At 39.8% G+C, this 19,507-nt stretch overlaps 1 protein-coding gene across 1 annotated transcript; it reads right to left on the reverse strand.

The window, feature by feature from the left end:
- Nucleotides 1-2,050: 2,050 nt before the first annotated feature.
- LOC130136979 (cytochrome P450 71AU50-like) lies at nt 2,051-4,583 on the reverse strand. Its single transcript, XM_056307643.1, has 2 exons — nt 3,630-4,583; nt 2,051-2,798 (listed from the first exon to the last, which is right to left on the reverse strand). Exons 1-2 carry the CDS (start codon nt 4,509-4,511, stop codon nt 2,178-2,180), a joined length of 1,503 nt encoding a protein of 500 aa, XP_056163618.1. The 5' UTR covers nt 4,512-4,583; the 3' UTR covers nt 2,051-2,177.
- Between the last annotated feature and the right edge of the window lie 14,924 nt (nt 4,584-19,507).

A 19,507-nucleotide genomic window follows, 5' to 3' on the forward strand; every position in this document is an offset into this window, starting at 1 on the left:
TACTGGGCCTTGGCTCATCCCATTATTTTTCAGACATGTAGGAATGGATAATCCGCTACCAATGCTTGCTGGTTTTTCTCTAAATACTATGAATGCCAGGACGTTGATATGCTTGTCTCCAGGGCGGATATAGTTTGTACTAGATGTATATCTACTATATGGGTTGATGCGGGATAAAGGTTGATATGAAGGCGACGACATCTATGACTCGTTGTAAAGTTTACTTTTGTATGGGCCGTCTTTGGAGTAAATTGTAGTATGGAGATAGGCAATCTCGACCTACCCAGATGTTTGTTCTTTGTGATTTTATGATGTATTGTCTGGACTTGTAATTCTCACAAGTGTTGTTAATGAGAAGCAAAAGTATTTTGACAAAACTTGTTCAGACTTTGACTTCCGCTGGCCATTTTATTAATAATATTAATTGGTATGTGTTGCGCGTGATGTTCTGGGGCGTCACACTGTGCCTGTCCTGGCTCGTGGCCTTGCGACAGGATCCACGAGCTGGCCGGGCACATGGCCGATGCCTGTCTTGGCTCGTGGCCTTACGGTAGGGTCCAAGTCCTAGCACATTGCCGGCTCATGGCCTGGCATAAGACCAGGCTCATGCCTTGGCACATGGCTTAACAGCAGGGTCGCTGAGCCAATTCGTGATCGATCCACGATCGGTCCGAGACCCATCCCAAGTGGCCCATGGCCAGTTCATGACCGGTCCATGGCTAAGCACATTTGGTCCGTGGCCGACTCTCGGTTGTCATGTAGTTGTGTAAAATCGATCGTTCCGTGACTGACACACCGTTGCACGGATCGATCCATGGTTGTCCGCAGTCGATCCATGATCGTCCATCGATCCGTGGTGATACGTGACCGTCCCACGACCAACCCTTATGGTCGAATAGCTTGGGTCACTTGCGTGGTCATTGGATTGGTTCACTGCCGATCCATTGATCATTCTAGGGCCGATCCGTCGATCAGACCATGGTTGATCCCTTCCTCACCCTTCCGATCAGGTTAATTGATCCATGACTGTCCCTTGGATTGGTCCATGGCCGATTTCCCCCACTATCGGCACATCAGTTCCATAGCCATTTTCCATGGGCATAATCATGGATGTTACACCGGCTGTTCTACATGGCATGGCCGGTGCCGACGTGGATATTTTTAAATAATATTTATTTATTTTTATAACTTTTTATGGTTTTTTCTTTTTCTTTTTTACTTTTTTTTGTTTTTTCGGAGTGAGGGTTGGAGAGAGCGCGCGAGCCCTCACCCAAATCTAGTGAGGGCTGTGATGCCCCTACTAGATAGAGGCCAGGAGAAGGGTTGGCGGCGCTCGTTGACCCCGGGCGAGGGTGTTGCGGTCCTTGCCAGGTCTAGACGAGGGCTCGTGCGTCCTCGCGTGGCCACAACAAGGGCCACGAGCCCTCGCCAACCTTACCCTGTATCAGCGAGAGTCACCGGCTGTCACTCCAAATTTTAAAAAAAAAAGGTAAAGTAAAGGAAAAACAAAGAGAAAAAGATTCAAAAAAATCATTAAAAATGCCCACCTCAGTGCTTGCTGTGCCACATAGGATAACCGGCATCCATGTCAATAATTTTTAACCAAAATTGATTGGATAGACTCAATTAGCGAAACGTGAAAATGTTTAAGATTCAATTGACATAATTAAAAGATTTAAAACTTAATTGGCAAAAGTGCAATAGAGTTAAGCATAGTCTGATGCGTCATATTTTCCCGATATGCATGCGTCACAAAACATTAAGATTAAATGGATAATTGAGCTTGGAGAGTAATTTCAACGACTGAAAGGACAACATAATTGGGAGTTTTACCCTCATATATTGTTGCATGTTGCCTTTATGCAGTGCAAATACATAATAATTTAAGGATGAGTATGTGGTACACAGATTGCACGCGTAATTACTTTTGGGCACACATTTCCATTATCACTGACATAGATAGTTACAGTTTTAGGAATTAACTAACTTTCCACATCACCATAATTTAAATGCGTCTTAGGTCTTTCATTTATGATGTTGTAAACTACTATAGTGAATATCAAAAAGTGAATCATAATAGAACGACAAAGTTCATATCATCTCATATTAACACAATCCACTTGAATTCTAACTTATTATTTACCAACTTCATAAGATAGGTTGATTGGGAATGGTCCCTAATCATCAGTTTCTAGGCGAAACGAAGGTATGGCCGCTAGATGCTTAGCTCGAGGGATTGTAAGACCGAACTCTTCATTCATGTCGAGTTCGGACGGTAACATACCATCCGGAAGCTCCCAATCAAAGCAATGGGCAAGTTGTGCCAATACCAGCCGGATCACAGTTAGACCTAATTGCATCCCGGGGCATCCTCTACGACCAGACCCAAATGGCAAAAGTTGAAAGTCGTGTCCCCGAACGTCAATGCTTGTCCCTTCAAACCTCTCTGGGATGAACTTTTCAGGGTCACCCCAAATGTGTGGATCTCTTCCGATTGCCCATACATTCACAAGGACCCTAGACTTACACGGTATGTGGAAGCCGTTGACCGTGCAGTCCTCAATCGACTCGTGTGGAAGAAGCAACGGGACTGGCGGATGTAGCCGGAGGGTCTCTTTGACGACCATGTCTAGGTAGTCCAAGCTCTCTATGTCTGGTTCCTCCACTATTCTATTCATGCCCACAACTTTCTTTAGTTCATGCTGAAGTTTCTTCATCACTTGCGGATGTCTTAGGAGCTCGGACATTGCCCACTCTATTGCTGTAGCTGAAGTGTCTATGGAGGCCGCCATCATGTCCTACATACAGAAACCAATCATCACGAGTGGTGTCAAATGAATGGCCTGCGTGTTTTGGATTCTTTCACACTTTCCTTGTCGATCAAACATCATCTACTCAACTTGCGTTGGAAGACAAACTATACATGTGCCTTGCGAAGCATTGATTTCACAAAGAGACAATAATGTTCTCGAATGTAAGCCTTCTAGATGTCCTAATATCTCATCCACTTGGTTGAACGGTCGATAGACATTTGCTAAACTTCATAAGACTATTCAAAGACAACACTGAAAAACTGTAAAGCATTTAAGTCACTAAACCGTTTATTCATCTCAAAACTTAAGTATTTAGATAATGATCTTTCGCCTCAAAACAGTGCTTTCGTCGCCCTTTATTGGCCGGATTGCGATACGTGTCCAAAAAATGAGTTTACCGTATCCAATCAACCCCCGAAACTAATACCAAATCACCCACTCTCTCTGCTCTCCCTCGTTGAATCTCATGAATGTGATCAGGGATGGGACACTGGTTAAGATAGAGACCGCATTCATAAGAATCTTATTATAAGATCACCGCTTAATGATTGTCTCAGAAACTTTGGAAATCTACTAAAAACAAAACGAAAATATCTTGGGAAAGGTATAAAAAAACGAAAGGGCCCAATTTTTTACACGGCAGGGCAAGGTTAGGAGGATTATGGGTTGAACTAGGATAAATTCTCTATATCTTTAGTAATAATTCCTTAATGTGTGTGACATGGGGACTATCATGCATAGTGGCGGTATTCGTGTGTCCGAAGAATCTGGTGTACCTCGTTATTGAAAAAGAAAATGAGCTCAACAATTAATTACCAGCATTATGGATTTGAGATGGGGCCTGTCAATATGGTACTCGCCTTCATTAGATCCCATGAAACCCAGCATGACGTCAACAAAGTCTTTTCTCTGCCCTTCCTCTTTCTTGTACTCCAAGTGCTCCTCAATGATCTTCTCAAAGAAGGCATCAAACACTTTGCTCACAGCTTTCATGCGCCGGGTTAACCCTTGAAGATCAAGCGAAGCAATATATGGAATATAATCTCCAATGTTTGGAGTCGCGGCCAATATCATCCCTTTTTGAATCATAGCCTTAAACCCCCTCTCGTCGAACTCATCATCCATGTACTTCTTTCCGAATATCATTCGGCAATTCATGTCGGCGCTCAGCGATGAGATCTTTCCGCTCAGATCAACGGCAGAGCGGTCGAGAGATGCGTCTTTGAGAATACGTACCAACAAGCCAACCTCTTCTCTTCGAATGGACTTGAAGGAATTGACCTTGTCATTACTAAGAAGCTCCAAAGTGCACATCTTTCGGATGTTCCTCCAGCACGGACCATAGGGCGAAAAAGACAAGTTTCTTTGTTCATAAGCCATGTGCTTCATGGCTTCTTGCAGCGGTCGGCTTGCGAAAACAAGATCGTGGGTCTTGAGGAATAGCTCGGCCGCTTCAGGCGACGAGACGACAATTGTGGGCACAAACCCTAAACGCAAGTACATGATGGTTCCATACTTTTGAGCTAATTTGTGTAGGTCGTGGTGAGGATTCTGTCCTAACAAAGGGAGGTTTCCAAGAATTGGAAACCCTCGCGGGCCAGGAGGCAATTTCTTCTTGCTCTGTGTTTTCCATAGCAAAGATCGCAACAAGAGATGAGCAAGGAAAGTGAAGGCGAGTGTCATCCATATCCAAGCCATTGGAGGTGGTTCTTTGGAAGCAAGGGGAGTGGAAGAGGGGTGATGGGTTTTTCGTTCGATGTGTAGACAAAAATACTAGCAGGAGATGGACCCGCGGCTAAAAATGGACAAAATCTACTGCTACATAAGGACAAAAATCATAGATGTGTAGGGTTGGGCGATATCACTAATTGTCAACCATCCTTAATCACTATCACGTTGCTTTAGCTAAGATAAGATATTTAACAAAAAATATCGAAGGATATCGTAGTAATTTTCCTATTTCTCACTTTTCTCTGCTCTCCAGTTATCTCCTTTACTTTCCTTTTATATTAAGCAAACTACCCATGCATCCCATACGTTCTTATGGTGTATGTATACAAAAATATATGTTTTGTGCACTAATCTATTTACTACTGTGAATCATTTTAATAACTAGTCACTTAAACATCGTTGGAGAAGACCACTATAGTTATTCAATTTAGGGGTCTTATACAATTCTTTAACTTCTGTCTTATTTTGTCCATTTTTCTAATCATTTGAAATATAGAAATGACTATCGTTTTAACGTTGTATGTTTAAAAATTAAATTCCAATTTAATGGTTACATTAATTATTATTTTAATTTTTGATAGGACCGTCGAAAATTGAGAAATAAGTATAACTTTAACGTTGGAAGTTTGAAAAACAACGCCCATATTGTGAGTCAGTGAAGATGATGGCAGCGCATGACTATATAGCCTTGCTTAAAAGTATTTTCTCAAACTTTCAGCCAAAAATTATGTATATGCAAATGAAATTGAATATGTACAATAATAAATAAGAATGATTGAATAAAAATATTTCTTAAATTTAGCGTTTTCTTCTTTTGTAATAGAGTTTGGGTTTGGTAATCAGAAGAAGGTTTGCATGTAAAGATAGGGATAGAATATTGCCATAGAAGATGTAGAAAGAGGGAAGGGAGAGAAGAAATCATGCCGACCAAATGTAAGTTTTAGTCGCCAGAAGTCCAATTCTAGCGACCAAACCAAATTTTGTTGCTAGAAGAGTCGCAAATTTTTGGGCGCTAATGACCAAATATCTTCTAGTGTCATTTGAGAAAGAATAGGTTACAGTTGATAATCTGAGAGAAGGCTATTTAATTGGTTAGGGAAGAGTGATATTTTGGTATTAAAGAAAAAGCAATTTGATTGATCAAAGTAAAGGGTTATTTTGAGTAATATAGAAAAGTTGGAAATACCCTCTCTTTTTTTTATTGCAAACACGTTTTTATTGGAAACACTTCTCACTAGGAACACCCCCACAGATTTATATGGTGCCACGTACATAGACTCAGACATATTTGGTCCGTCAAAAAGGTGCGACTTTGTCTTTATCACGTTTTTCATGGGGTCTTGTTCCCCCATCTTCTTATGATTCTAACCATAAGGATTAAATATTTAAAATTGGATACTTCAGTGATAGATATATTTAGATTATGTTGGATTATTTACGATATTCTGGATATCTATAATATTTTGAATATTTTTATAATATTATAAATATCTTTGTGATTGATTATAATTGATTGTGCAATATTTTGTTACCGTAAATAATCAACCTATAAAGCCTATAAATAGGCTATACTCCTAATTACTACACAGAAAATTCTCTATTTCTCTCTTTTGCATTATTCTTAACTTAGTATTATAGCTTTTTCCTCATAAGCTTTTTCTTGAGAAGCGTTTTCCTGAGAAGTTTTTTGCAACACCAGTCGAATAGGCTGCGTTTGCTCCACGTAATCTCCACGACGCTAGCTGTATAGGCCACGTTGCTCTCGTTTCTCCACCAAGTTCGCAACTTTAGTTGCTGTTAAAGCATCTTCCGCTGTTTGTTTCGGCAAACCACTGCAATCACCAAACTCATCACCAAACGTTGCCACCACGCGCTGCCGTCTCAGACTCATTGAAGCCGTCCACTGTAAGTCAATTTCAGACACATTAAGCTGATTATATATACAATACAAGACCACAGACAGGTTCTCCGTCGCTCAAAGAATTCAACAAGCCAGACCTCAACAAGCCAAACCTCGCCACCAAATGATGTCGCATGCGCCCTCACGCGCTACTACAGAATCTGCGCGTGAGATCCACCCACCCATGTGCATCTCACATGATCAAAAGGCCGACCGTGTATTGCCGACGTTACTATTGCATCATCTTGATGTCATTTGCTACGTCATCCACCACGTCACTTCCACGTCATTTGTCGTATCACCCGCCACACCGTCTGCCACGTCACCCGCCATGTCATTTGCCACGTCACTGTTGACTACCAACCGATCGGTTCCCAAGGTGTTTCGACGTACCGATTCCATTTTTGACGTTATTTTCTCCATATTTGCACCCTTGATACTAGTTTATTGGTGTTTATTAAATAAACTAGTACATTTAAATGGTTAAAATGGACGTGTCAATACCCATTCAAACTGTCTTGAATGGATCGAATTATATTTTATGAGCTCAAGAAATGTCAAGTTTTTTTAGAGGACACAAACTTCGGCGTTATGTCACCAGCAAAATTTGCGAGCCTACGGAGATTACTGAAGAAATTGAAGAAAAACTTATTGAGTGCTTGGAGGAGTGGACAGCAAGAGCCATTAGATTTAAACATGATTTAAAAATACTTCGATTCCTTCTATCAGACTTTAGTTTCGTTGCCTCAATACAGTAAAGGAAGCATGGGATTTGCTTGTCAGCCATTACTCCACTTCGAACATTGCTCATTAGTATCAACCGTTAGGAAATTTGCATCATATGCATCAAGAGACAGGTTAGTCAACGATTTTTTGTCCTCTATGCATGCTGTTTAGGATCAATTGGCTTTACGTGAGTCGTAATGGGAAACTGAAGATGATGCTCGCAAGTTCTCTGAATATCGTAATCATATTGGTGCTATACAATATCTAATGGCACTCAATAATGAGTTTGAACCTGTACGAGCTTCACTTCTACATCGAGATCCATTACCTCGTCTTGAGGCATTTGTTTTAGAGTTATTGATTGAAGAGACTCGACTTGCTACTTTAAAGGCGCATGCACCGCCCTATTTTAGCCACTCCTACAGATACAGTGCTTGCCATACCCGCCTCTTCCTCATTGCGCAACAAATATTGTACGTATGTCATCAAACATGTCACATTGCATCTACTTTCTATTGACAACAACCTAGGCAACCTACAGGGACAAACAACTGATCCTGATACAGAGTTCCACCTGCACGCTCATCCACCATTGCTACAACTATTGAGGATTCTCCTAATAGCTCATCTGTTACTTTATGTTAGAGGATCTCTGCTCCAGTACCTCTAGCTCTTCTGTCCCTAGCACTTCTACTTTGTGTATGACTCAAGGTACTTTCGATTCATAATTCTTTGATTCTACCTATTGCAATCCATGACCTCGAACAACAATTTGATTAAGTCAAAGCCAATACTTTCACAAATACCTACTATTCATACAACTAATGACTCACAAATGCAAGTTAGCCATATAGCAAATATTTCAATGTCCACATTGTCATTACCTGATACTTTTGTGGTTCCTAAACTCTCCTTAGACTTGATATCTGTGGGTCAACTATGTGAACTTGACTTTGATATTCACTTCTCCTCTAAAGGTTGTTGTGTGTAGGACCGAAGGACGGGATAAATAATTGGGAAGGTCATAAAGTGGGACACCTTTTCGAGCTTATTTGCCTAAAGATTCCAAATGCTCTTAGTAGCTGTGCTGCCATTGTATCATTTGAAACCTGACATTCTCGTTTGGGTCGTGCTTCTTTTTCTAGATTAGGTCATCTGATTTCTAGTGGTCATTTAGGTTATGTTGACAATAAATATTTTGATTGCTTGCCATGTAAGTTGGGAAAACATCACACTTTACATTTTGATCTTAGCAATTCTGTCTCTCATGCTCCTTCTGATTTAATTCAATCTAACATTTGGGGTCCATCTCCTACTCCTACTATGGGAGAATCCCCCTATTTTGTGATTTTTATGGATGATCATTCTTGTTATATATGGCTATATCTTATGAAGCATTGATATGAACTGACTCGTATTTATCGTGATTTTGTTGCCATAATCAAAACACAATTTTCTCAAAACATCAAGATCTTCCATACTAATAATGCCATGGAATATAGAGACACGGAGTTTCTTCGAATTATTTCTCAAAATAGTACTGTCATTCATCGTTCTTATCCAGGAACTACTGAACAAAATGGTCGAGCAAAGCATAAATATTGACACATCTTAGATGTTGTTTGCACCCTTCGAATCTCAGCCTCTTGTCCGAAACAGTTCTAAGGAGAGGCTTTCTATACTGCTATATACACTATCAATCGCTCTCCTTCACCTACTATAGGTAATATTTCTTCTTATAAGCACTTGTATGGCAATGTTCCTAATTATAATCTTATTCGAGTCTTTGGCAGTGCTTATTTTGTCCATTTTCTTCCAAATGAACGCGAAATTAGAACCTCGTGCTCATCTATATTGTTTCCTTGGGTATGACATTGAGCACAAAAGGGTATCATTGTTGGCATCCTATCTCTAATTGTCTCGGCATATCTCGTCATGTTACCTTTTGGGAACACAAAATGTTCTCTTCGCTTCATCCCATTGACTCCTCTCCTACTACTTCTTTTTTTACCAATACTTTAGTGGATCTATTTCCTGTAGATACAACAATTGAATCTTCCACTTCGGAGTTGTCTTCTCCTAATCTTGATACAGGTACCTTTGGTAATCCCACTTGGCAGCTCCTGACTTGTCTGCACCATTCGTGGATTCTCCATCCTTGGTCAGTCCCTCTTCTCCTATTCGTCATTCCACCCGTGTAAGTTAACCTATTTAGCTTCGTGATTTCCATTGTTACTTTACTATTGCTTCCCTTCATGAGCCTCGCACTTACAGAGAAGCTCGAACTAACCCTTTTTGGCTGCAGCAATGGCAAATAAGTTACCGGCATCGTACAATTCTCATATCTGAGATTTGGTTGATTTGCCTTATGGAATGTCAATATAGGTTGTAGATGGGTGTATAAGATCAAGACTAAGACATATAGTACAACGGAACGCTACAAAGCTAGACTAGTAGCAAAAGGCTTTACTTAGGAGTATGGAATTTACTATGATGAGATATTTGCTCCAGTTGCATGTCTTACTTCTGTTCGAAGTCTTTTTGCTATTGTAGCTATTAAGTAATGGTTTCTCTTTCAGATGAATGTTAAAAATGCCTTTCTTGATGGCGATCTTATTGAGGAAGTATATATGGAGTCTCCTCCTGGGTACACTACTGCTTATAAAAAAGTATTTTGTTTACGAAAAGCTTTATATGAACTAAAACATGCTCCTCGTGCATGGTGTTCTAAGTTCAGTTCCACCATGGAACGTCTTGGCTTTAGATTTAGTCCCCATGACAATACTCTATTTGTTCATAAAACATCTTGTGGTTATATTTTGCTGCTATTATATGTGGACGACATGGTTGTTACTGGTGATGATCATATCGGTATTACAAAGCTCCAGCAATATCTCAATCGGCAGTTTGAAATGAAAGATCTCGGGCGACTCAGTTACTTTCTAGGCTTGGAGGTAGCTTCAAACCCCTTAGGCTACTATCTTTCTTAAGCAAAATAGGCCATCAATCTTCTTTCTCACGTGGGTCTCACCGATACTAAGATTGCTACAACTCCAATTGGGCCAAATGCCAAATTTGATGCCAATGATGGAACTACTCTTTCGAATGCTACACTTTATTGGTGAAGCAAGTTGATTGGGAATTGCTTGATAGACAAGAGTTGGGGGTGATTCAGTCGATGTTGGCTTGTAAACGTCACATATAACATCGCAAATGAGAAGGCCAATGTGAGACTGATGAATGCCCTATCAAACATGTACAAGAAGCCGCCTGCAATCAACAATATCTACTTGATGCAATGTTCGTTTTATTTAAAGATGGGCGAAGGTACATTGGTTGCTGAGCATATCAATGAATTCAATGCGGTCATTGGTTAGTTAAATTCAGTTGAGATTGACTTTCATAATGGGGTAGGTGCTTTAATTTTGTTATACTCATTGCTTGATGTTGGAATATTACTATTACTGCTGTTAATAATTCCTATGGGTTAAGAAGCTGGACGTTTGAAGAGGTTTGCGATTTGATTCTAAGTGAAGACATATTAGAAGAGAATCTGGTGAACTTGTGCCTGATGCTTTAATAGGTAAAGGTAGAGGAAGAACTAGTACTCATAGTAGCAAGAGCAGTATGAACCTGAACAGATGAAGTCAGTCTAGAATTGGTGGTATTGTCTATTGGAATTTGTGGCCAGATGTGGCACCTAAAAAGGGATTGCCTTAGGCTGAAGAACGAAAATGGTAAGAGAATTGAAGTTGAGTCTAGTGATGATATTGATGCAATTGCTGATGGTGTCTCGAATAATGATAATTATGTCTTGTGTGTCACCGAGGATTTGTCATTTGGCAGATAGAATAGGGATTCTGGTTGTTCGCTTCACGCTATACCAAACAAGAACTAGTTTGCTATTTATCGGTAAAGTACAATTTGATAGTAATGCGAGAGCAATGTTGTGGGTGTTGGCAATATCAAAGTTAGGATGTATTGTGGTATCATGAAAACATTGACCGGAGTGAAGCATGTTCTATAATTGAAAAAGAATCTAATTTCATTGAGTGCCTTAGATTCAGCTAGGTGTCGATATATTTCAGAAGGTGGTGTTCTGAAGGTCGTTCGAGGTACCCTAATAATAATGAGAGAAATCAAACACAATGGTTAGTACGAGCTTCAAGGGGAGATAATGATGGGTTTTGCCATCGAGACGCTGAATTCATTTGTTCGAAAGTTTGAATTGTGACATATACGTTTGGGTACATTGATGAGAAAGCCCGCACGTTTTATCTTCGAGACCCCATTTTTCGGGGGCACCCATCAACCAGTTTCAATGGCACTGGTTCTTTTCCTTTCCGCCGTTTTTTGTTTGGCCGAAACCTTTCCGCCATTTACTTTGTTATTAATCGATTGGTTTCATTTTATTCCAACCGCACTTATGCATAGACATGTAAATGCATGTTGGGAATAAAAGTCCGAAAAAATTCCATGAAGCAAGGTTTTTATCTAAACTAGAAAAGGTACTAATAATGACTATTAGGTAAAACTAGAATAACTAAGTTACCAAATTCGAAATCTTTGCTTCGCAGAAGTAAGACGGGCTCCCATGTCTTACTTGGCTCCTAATTGGCCCATAATAGGTTAGTGGCGATGCCTAAAGTAAAATCAAATGCCACAATTCATGAGTCAATCAAGTTGCGATGAGTAGAGCTTAGGAGAGCGGTGCTAAAGACAAGCGGCGTATTGCAACTTAAGTAATTCGGGAAAGAATTCACTTTATAACTCAAAACCGAGCATGAACCGCTTCGAATAAACCATGATTGACGATCCACCGAAACTCTCAGCATGCAAATCCACGACTGATGACCAATCAAAATTTACTTCAAAGGCTGGAGAGTAAAAAAAAAAAAAAACATATATCCTAATCGAGGTCTTGTTCACCCCATGCTTGGGTTTGATATCGCACTAATATTTTAGAGGAATAAGTGTATTAAAAATTCCAAAATTTATCATGAAAGTGCAATTGAGTCCTAAAATTTTTCAAAATTATAATTGAGTCCTAAAATTTATTACAAAAGTGTAATAAAGTCCTAAAACTGTAAAAAAGTACAATCAAGTCCGAAAATTTGTCAAATTGATCTAATTAAGTTCTTCCATTGATTGTACTTTTTGAAAGTTTTAGAATTCGATTGCACTTTCATGACAAGTTTTAAGAATAGATTGTACTTTTTAAAAATTTTAAGACATCCTTTGCACTTATTCTTATTTTAAATCTGAAACTATATGATGCGTGTGGGCGACGGGGAACTCGTATTGAGTGAAGACGGATAGATTATCATCAAAGCATAAGTTTGTCCCGTGTGTCTTCAGTAATTTCTTGATGTGTGTGCGCACATTATGACTATCATAATTGTGGTGGTATTCGTGTGTAACCTCGTTTTTCAAAAAGAACGAGCTCGACAATTAATTTACCAGCATTATGGATTTGATATGGGGCCTGCCAATGTGGTAGTGGCCTTCAACATGACTTCTTGTTGCCCACGTTCATGATGTTCTTCAGCAGCCATAATTGACTTCGCTTTGACAACTTGTTCAACCTTTGATCGTTTTCTTGCTCCCCATGCAAGTTTTCAACTTGCACCCACCGCAATTCCCAACAATTCTAGACGATCTTTATCATATTTTATTTTGACTTCGATTTGAACTCTTCAACTTATAACTTGTTCTTCAAGATTTTCCAATCTTAATCCCTCATGTCTTCTTCGATCTTGGACAGCAGCTGGAGAAGTGAGAATAATTCAAGAAAATGGATCACAATGTCCAAAAGGGAAGTTTCCCAGAATTGGGAACCCTCTTGGACCAGGCGGCGCTTTCTTCTTCGTGCTCTGTTTCTTCCATCGCACGAGGAGATGAACGAGCAAAGCGAAGACGAGTGTTATCCATATCCACGCCGTGGGAGGTGGCTTGGAAGCAAGTGGAGTGGAAGAGGGTTGATGGGTTTCATTGGACACAATTCCGTTTGTTTCGCGAAAAATGTATGGTTTGGAAAACATTTTCTTAAAAGTGATTATTTGTGTCACTTGAAATAATTAGTCAATGAAAAATATTTTTATTATCAACAATAATTTATGTCTCGACACTTTCGTGAATAATGAAAATAATTTTCATTCATTTATTTTTATAAGCAATATGAGAGATTATTTTTTTGCGAAACAAACGATAAAGATGCGAGTAGGAGATTGACCTATGGCTAAAAATGGACAAAATTTATTGCTATATAAGGACAATAATGATTGATATGTAGGGTTGGCTGATGTCCTCGCGCATGATTTTGGTTGGTTGGACATGTTTAAACTAAGTCACGCTTTTTCGAATAAAGGTCAGCAATTGTCAACCGTCATTTATCACTATCACGTTGCTTTAGCTAAGATATGATATCATATAACAATTATAGAAGGCTATCGTAGTAATTTCCTATTTCTCACTTTCTCTACTTCCCCATATCTCCTATACTTTCCTTTTATTTTCACCAACTACCCATGCATTCCCGTACTTTCTTGTATATATGTGTGCAAATATATTTTTGTGCAATAATTTATTTATTATTGTAATTTATTTTAACAAATAATCACTTAAACATCGTGGGAGAAAAATACTATATCTATTTAATTTAATGGTCTTATTTACAATTCTCTTACTTCTGTTTTATTTTATGGATTTTTCTAATCATTTGAAGTTGAGAAATGACTATCTTTTAACATTATATATTTTAAAAATTAAATTCCATGATTGAGTATTAGTTTTTTTTTTAAATTGAGAAATAACTATGATATTGACGTTGTATGTTTGAAAAATAACCCTCATAACGTGAGTGAGTGAAAAGATGGCAACACATAACTATACAGTCTTAGCTAAAATTATTTTCTTAAACTTTTAGTTAAATATTAAGTATGTGCAAATGAAATTGAATATATAGAATAATAAATAATAATGGTCGCATAGAAATATTTCATAAATTTAGCAGTTTCTTATTTTGTAACAGAGTTTTGGTGTAGTAATTAGAAAAAAAAAAAGTTTGCATGTAAAGATTGGGATAGAATATGGCATGGAAATTGTGGAAAGAGCAAAGGGAGAGAAAGAAACATGGCCGACCAAATATAAGTTTGGTCGCCAGAATCGGGTGACGATACTTTGAATATAGAACATGACAGGTTATTCTTTTATCTTTCGGCACAACATTTACATGGAATGTGCAAGAATCATTCATGAACGAGATTGTTGAGTCACAACTAATGATAACCTTTGTGCTGCGGCTGCTGCTGTTGCTGAGAGAGTGAGAGAAAGAGATGATGGGCATGTATTTGTCCTTGGTCTGATTGCTTTCACCACAAGACAAAACATTTTCCATCCTTGTCCTGACATGTTTGAATCTTACGACTCAACTAATCTTCATCAATACACATGAGATACCCTGTCAATCAGTGTTTGAACACTTGATTTGCCGCATCCAATCAAGTGTGTATTTGCTCAACCATCTCTTTTGGGGCTATGCAATTTGGGATCCACCTATTACTAAGATAAATGAGAAGTTTGCTATAATGTTCTGGATTTTGTTAACGAGTGCCCCAATAAGTGCCTCCATGATACTTGTTAAGCAACCAATTGGAGAAACTTTGCACTTTTCAATGCACCGATTGTTCTCCTGTTATGTATATCAATGCTTTCGGAAGTGCATTTTCTAAACTTAAGTACGCTTAATCGGTGCCCTCAGCGCACTCAATAACATAACCCTTATGTGTTTTTGGTACTCCATTGATATGAGAAAAGGACTGCAAATTCCATGTGCACATTATCTCATCGTTAAGTGATGAGTGTTTAAGAAATGGCTCTTCCTTTTCCCCCACTTCTTAAGTTTGTTAATGAAGCAGTTAGAATGAACAAAGGATTATCCAACCGCTTGAAGCTTAGCATTTACCGAGGTCAAATCAAATCTTATTCTGGAAGTAGATCAATTCCTCCGAGAAAAAAAGCATATGGCATCTATGAACTCGTAGAAAAGAGCATGCAGCACCAATAAAATTGGGTCTGACGCTGGTTTATGGTGTTAAAAATGCCATGACATGAATTATCAAAGCTCGCTCCATTTATAGAACGTTTAGCTGGATCTGATCACCTCCTAATGTATAGAACATTTATAGGTGTGGAGAGACTGCATGCATATAAAAAGTATATAAATTCCGTGACAAGCGATGTGATATACTCTATAACCCCCGCTGACATGCAATAAACTGGTGCAAGATTTGTCTCCAATACCATTTTAGAACGTCTAATCCAAAACTTAAACTAATTGATGGGATTAAAATGTCCAACCAAAAAGCTAAACTAACATGTAGAGGGAGACACGCACACATATAAAGAACATATCGGTGGAAGGTCTCACAAGTGATGTGTAGTACTTTAACGGCCCAATTCCCTATAAAACCCCAAACTTTAGCCTTTGTCCCAATTATATCCCGAACTTTTTTTTGTCTCATAAAAAACCCCAAACTTTTACTTTTGTCCCAAATCTACCCTGTTTACTATTCATCTAATTTTTTAATATTATTTTTTCGAATTTTTTTCTTTTTTCTTTTCTTTTCTTTTCTTTTTTTCACCCTCAACCTCCGGCCGGTCGCCGGTCCGGCGACCGGCCAGAGGCGAGGGCCGGCGAGGTCGGCCCAAATGCCATTGCCGGCGAGGCTAGGCCTCGCCGCTGCCGGGCGAGGCCGACCTCGCGGCGGCCGGCGGGGCCGAGCCTCGCCACCTGGCGAGGGTCGGCCTCGCCGTTCAGCCGGGCGAGGCCGAGCCTCGCCGGGCCGCCGGCGGGCGAGGCCGACTCGCCGGGCAGCCGGCGGGCCGACTCGCCGGCAGCCGGCGGGGCCGAGCCTCGCCAGATCCGGCGAGGCTCGGCCATGCCGGTACGGGCGAGGTCGGCCTCGCTGCAGCCGGGCGTGGCCGAGCCTTGCCGACTCGGCGAAAAAGAAAAACTTCAACCTCCGGCCGGGCGAGGTCGGCCCCGCCGTTGCCGGGCGTGGCCGAGCCTTAGCCGACTCGGCGAGGCTCGGCCTCGCCGTTGTCCGGGCGAGGCCGAGCTCGCGGCAGCCGGCGAGGCTCGGCCTCGCCAAGAACGGCGAGGCCGACCTCGCACCGCCGGCATGGCCGAGCCTCGCCGAACCGGCGAGGCTCGGCCCCGCGAGATCTGGGCGAGGCTCGGGCCCGCCGGGCGCCCGGCGAGGTCGGCCTCGCTAAGAACGGCGAGGCCGAGCCTCGCCGATCTGGCGAGGCTCGGCCCCGCCGGTTGCCGGCGAGGTCGGCCCGCCGGCTGCCGGCGAGGTCGGCCTCGCCCAAAGAATGCAGCGGCCGAGCTCGCCAAGAAGCCGGCGGGCCGACCTCGCCGGCCCTCGCCTCTGGCCGGTCGCCGGACCGGCGACCAGCCGGAGGTTGAGGGTGAAAAAAAGAAAAGAAAAGAAAAAAGAAAAAAATTCGAAAAAATAATATTAAAAAATTGAATGAATAGTAAACGGGGTAGATTTGGGACAAAAGTAAAAGGTTGGGGTTTTTTATGAGACAAAAAAAAGTTTGGGATATAATTGGGACAAATGCTAAAGTTTGGGGTTTTTTAGGGAATTGGGCCGTACTTTAACATTGCTAATTTATGATTTTAGAGTTTGGAACACAATCGGCAACTTACCTCTAAGGAAAAAAACAAAGGGCCGCGAGAGCCCCAAATTTTGGTAAAATTAGAATAGTTCTTTACCTAAATCATTGCCTAATGACTGATCGAATTCCTAAGGAGTTTGGAATTATCGGGGAGTCGGCAGATTCCTTAATCAGATCAAAGAAACAGCGACGGCCGACCAATCCTTTCGAAGACAAACATAAAAAGAACCCGGCAGGCCTCCTTAGGAGCGGTCCATTTTTTCCTCTCAAGCTTATGACAAAAAACAAGTCATCAAAGTCTCCGATGGAGAAGTGGGAACACCAAAATCCTTGTCAATGGTATTATCTCTCTTTGGCCCGCTTTTCGACAGAAGATCAGATATGATATCGCATTATCTATGTACAAGTTTGATTTATAAAGCACTCTCACTTATACAGATTACAACATGGCCATTTCAATTAGTGTTAAGCATAGGTGTACCTCCCTCACCTCGGTATTTTCGAGCTAGGACAGTTCCCGTTGGGGCAGGCGCGGGTAATGAACAGTTAGAGGAATTAGATTATGAGTCGTTTAGAAATGGTCAAAGAAAAGATCTCGGAGAGGGATTCAATTCGTTTCGAGTTCCCGGCCTTCTAATTAGTGCAAGGATTTTGCTTCTGAAAACAACCTTCAAAGTTCGTCACATTTTCAAAGATTATCTGTGCAGAGAATTTCAATTTTCAATTCATTACAAACTCAGTAAACAACAGGGGAAACATCTCGGTAGAGATAAGTATAGTTTTAACCCTCTAATTGTTATAATTTGTGCCATTTGTTTCTCTAATTATTTTTGTACACTGTTCCTAATTTTCACAGTTTGTGCAATGAACACTCAGTTTGAATGGAGTAATTAGAAGAGAATATAAAAGATCAGGATGATGAGCTCCGGAGAAAAAAGTATAGAAATTTGGTCCCCGAACTTTTAATTGTTCAATGTACTTCCTGCACTTTAGCCTAATGTTCAATGTAGTCCCTAAACTTTTAATTTATTCAATGTGGTCCTTGGACTTTTGGTACATGTTCAATGTAGTCCTTGAACTATATAAAAATACTCAATATAGTCCATGAACTTGAATTAATGGAAGGACTAAATTAAAGATTTTCATATAATTCAGGAACTGAATTGAACATGTACTAAAAGTTTAGGAATGACATTGAACAAATTAAAAGTTCATGGATCACATTGCACTTTGAATTAAATTTTAGGAATTACATTGAACAAATTAAAAGTTTAGGGACCACATTACATATTGGATCAAAGTTCATGGACCGTTTGTGTCATTTTCCCATTTTTTATCAAAGAAGAGAAAATAAGGAAAATGAATTTCGTTACATCTTTATGACCATTTTATCCTTGTGATTCCTCATAAATCTAATGGATTATAGTAAAGTGACTTTTTAACATTAAATGCATTCAATGAAAATTTTTCCAAGTTAAAGTCTTTTATTCTTTCCAAGAAAAGAAAAAAATTATAGGAAATTCTCTTAAAATTTCAATCTAAATACAAATATAATTATGTAGTGACCCTTTATGTGTAGTAGAATAGACTATTTATTATATACAACAATTATGTGATAGAGTGAAATTTTTTCTGTTTTTCATAAAAGAAAGGTATAAAATAATTATAGAAATTCCATTCACAAAACTTAATTTCCCTTCACTTCATTCCATTAATTCGACGTGCAGGCTAAAAGAGTTTTATTTGCCTTTATCTTATTTCTTTCTCCTCTCCCTTAACTTTCTTTCCCAGGCAAGTCTCTATATTGTTATTTTGTTTCCCTCACGCCATATAAATCTTTCTATATGGTTGTATTTACTGCCATGTATTTTTAGATTTACATTACTATCAATATTTTTCACCCCTTATTACACTTAATAACTCACACAGTGTTTAACCCTGTAATTTCTCACAAATCTCTCAATTTCACGAAAGAATTAACAAATCTTATCACAAGATTTACGGGAGAAGGAAAGTAGAAGTGTCAAAAGTTGTGTTCGGCGCTCACTTTAGTGCCAAAAGTTTTTTTTGGATCACTTAAGTGCCATTTTTTTTAAAAAATGATCACTTAAGTGCCAACTCCGATCTAAGTCGCCAGAAATCCGACATGGCCATATTTTATTAATATTTCAATCCTACGAGGCTCGCCGGCGTGCCCAGTCAACATATAACCCCTAAACGACGTCGTCTAAAAGTTATAAATAGTGATCGTTTAAGTGCCAATTTTTTTTTAAAGTAATCACTTGAGTGCTAGTCGTTGTTAATAGTGCTCACTTCAGTACTAGTCATTGTTAAAAAATAATCATTTCAGTGTTAAACACGTACAAGTATAGACAAGTGATGGTGCAGTTTTGTGCTTGCATAAACTGCACAAACACGTGTTGGTGCAAGTACAAACCAATAGCATCAACCAGCTGCACCTCCTCATGTAGCTCGACCAGTAAGCGCAATCGAGAACCCCTCCTCAACAAGGTAATTTCATTCCTGTCTTTGCATGCAAATTGTTTGTTGAAATGTCTCCATGAAGTTGTGAAGCGTACTTGAGAAATTTGCAAAAATTTATTGGCTGAAGTGTTTATCATATGTTCAAATCACAATAGGAACCTTAGAT

The sequence above is a fragment of the Syzygium oleosum genome, unplaced genomic scaffold, assembly GCF_021117445.2.
Source record: "Syzygium oleosum isolate NSW1041296 unplaced genomic scaffold, Sole_v2.1 Sole_v2.57, whole genome shotgun sequence".
In the NCBI taxonomy this organism is placed as follows: Eukaryota; Viridiplantae; Streptophyta; class Magnoliopsida; order Myrtales; family Myrtaceae; genus Syzygium; species Syzygium oleosum.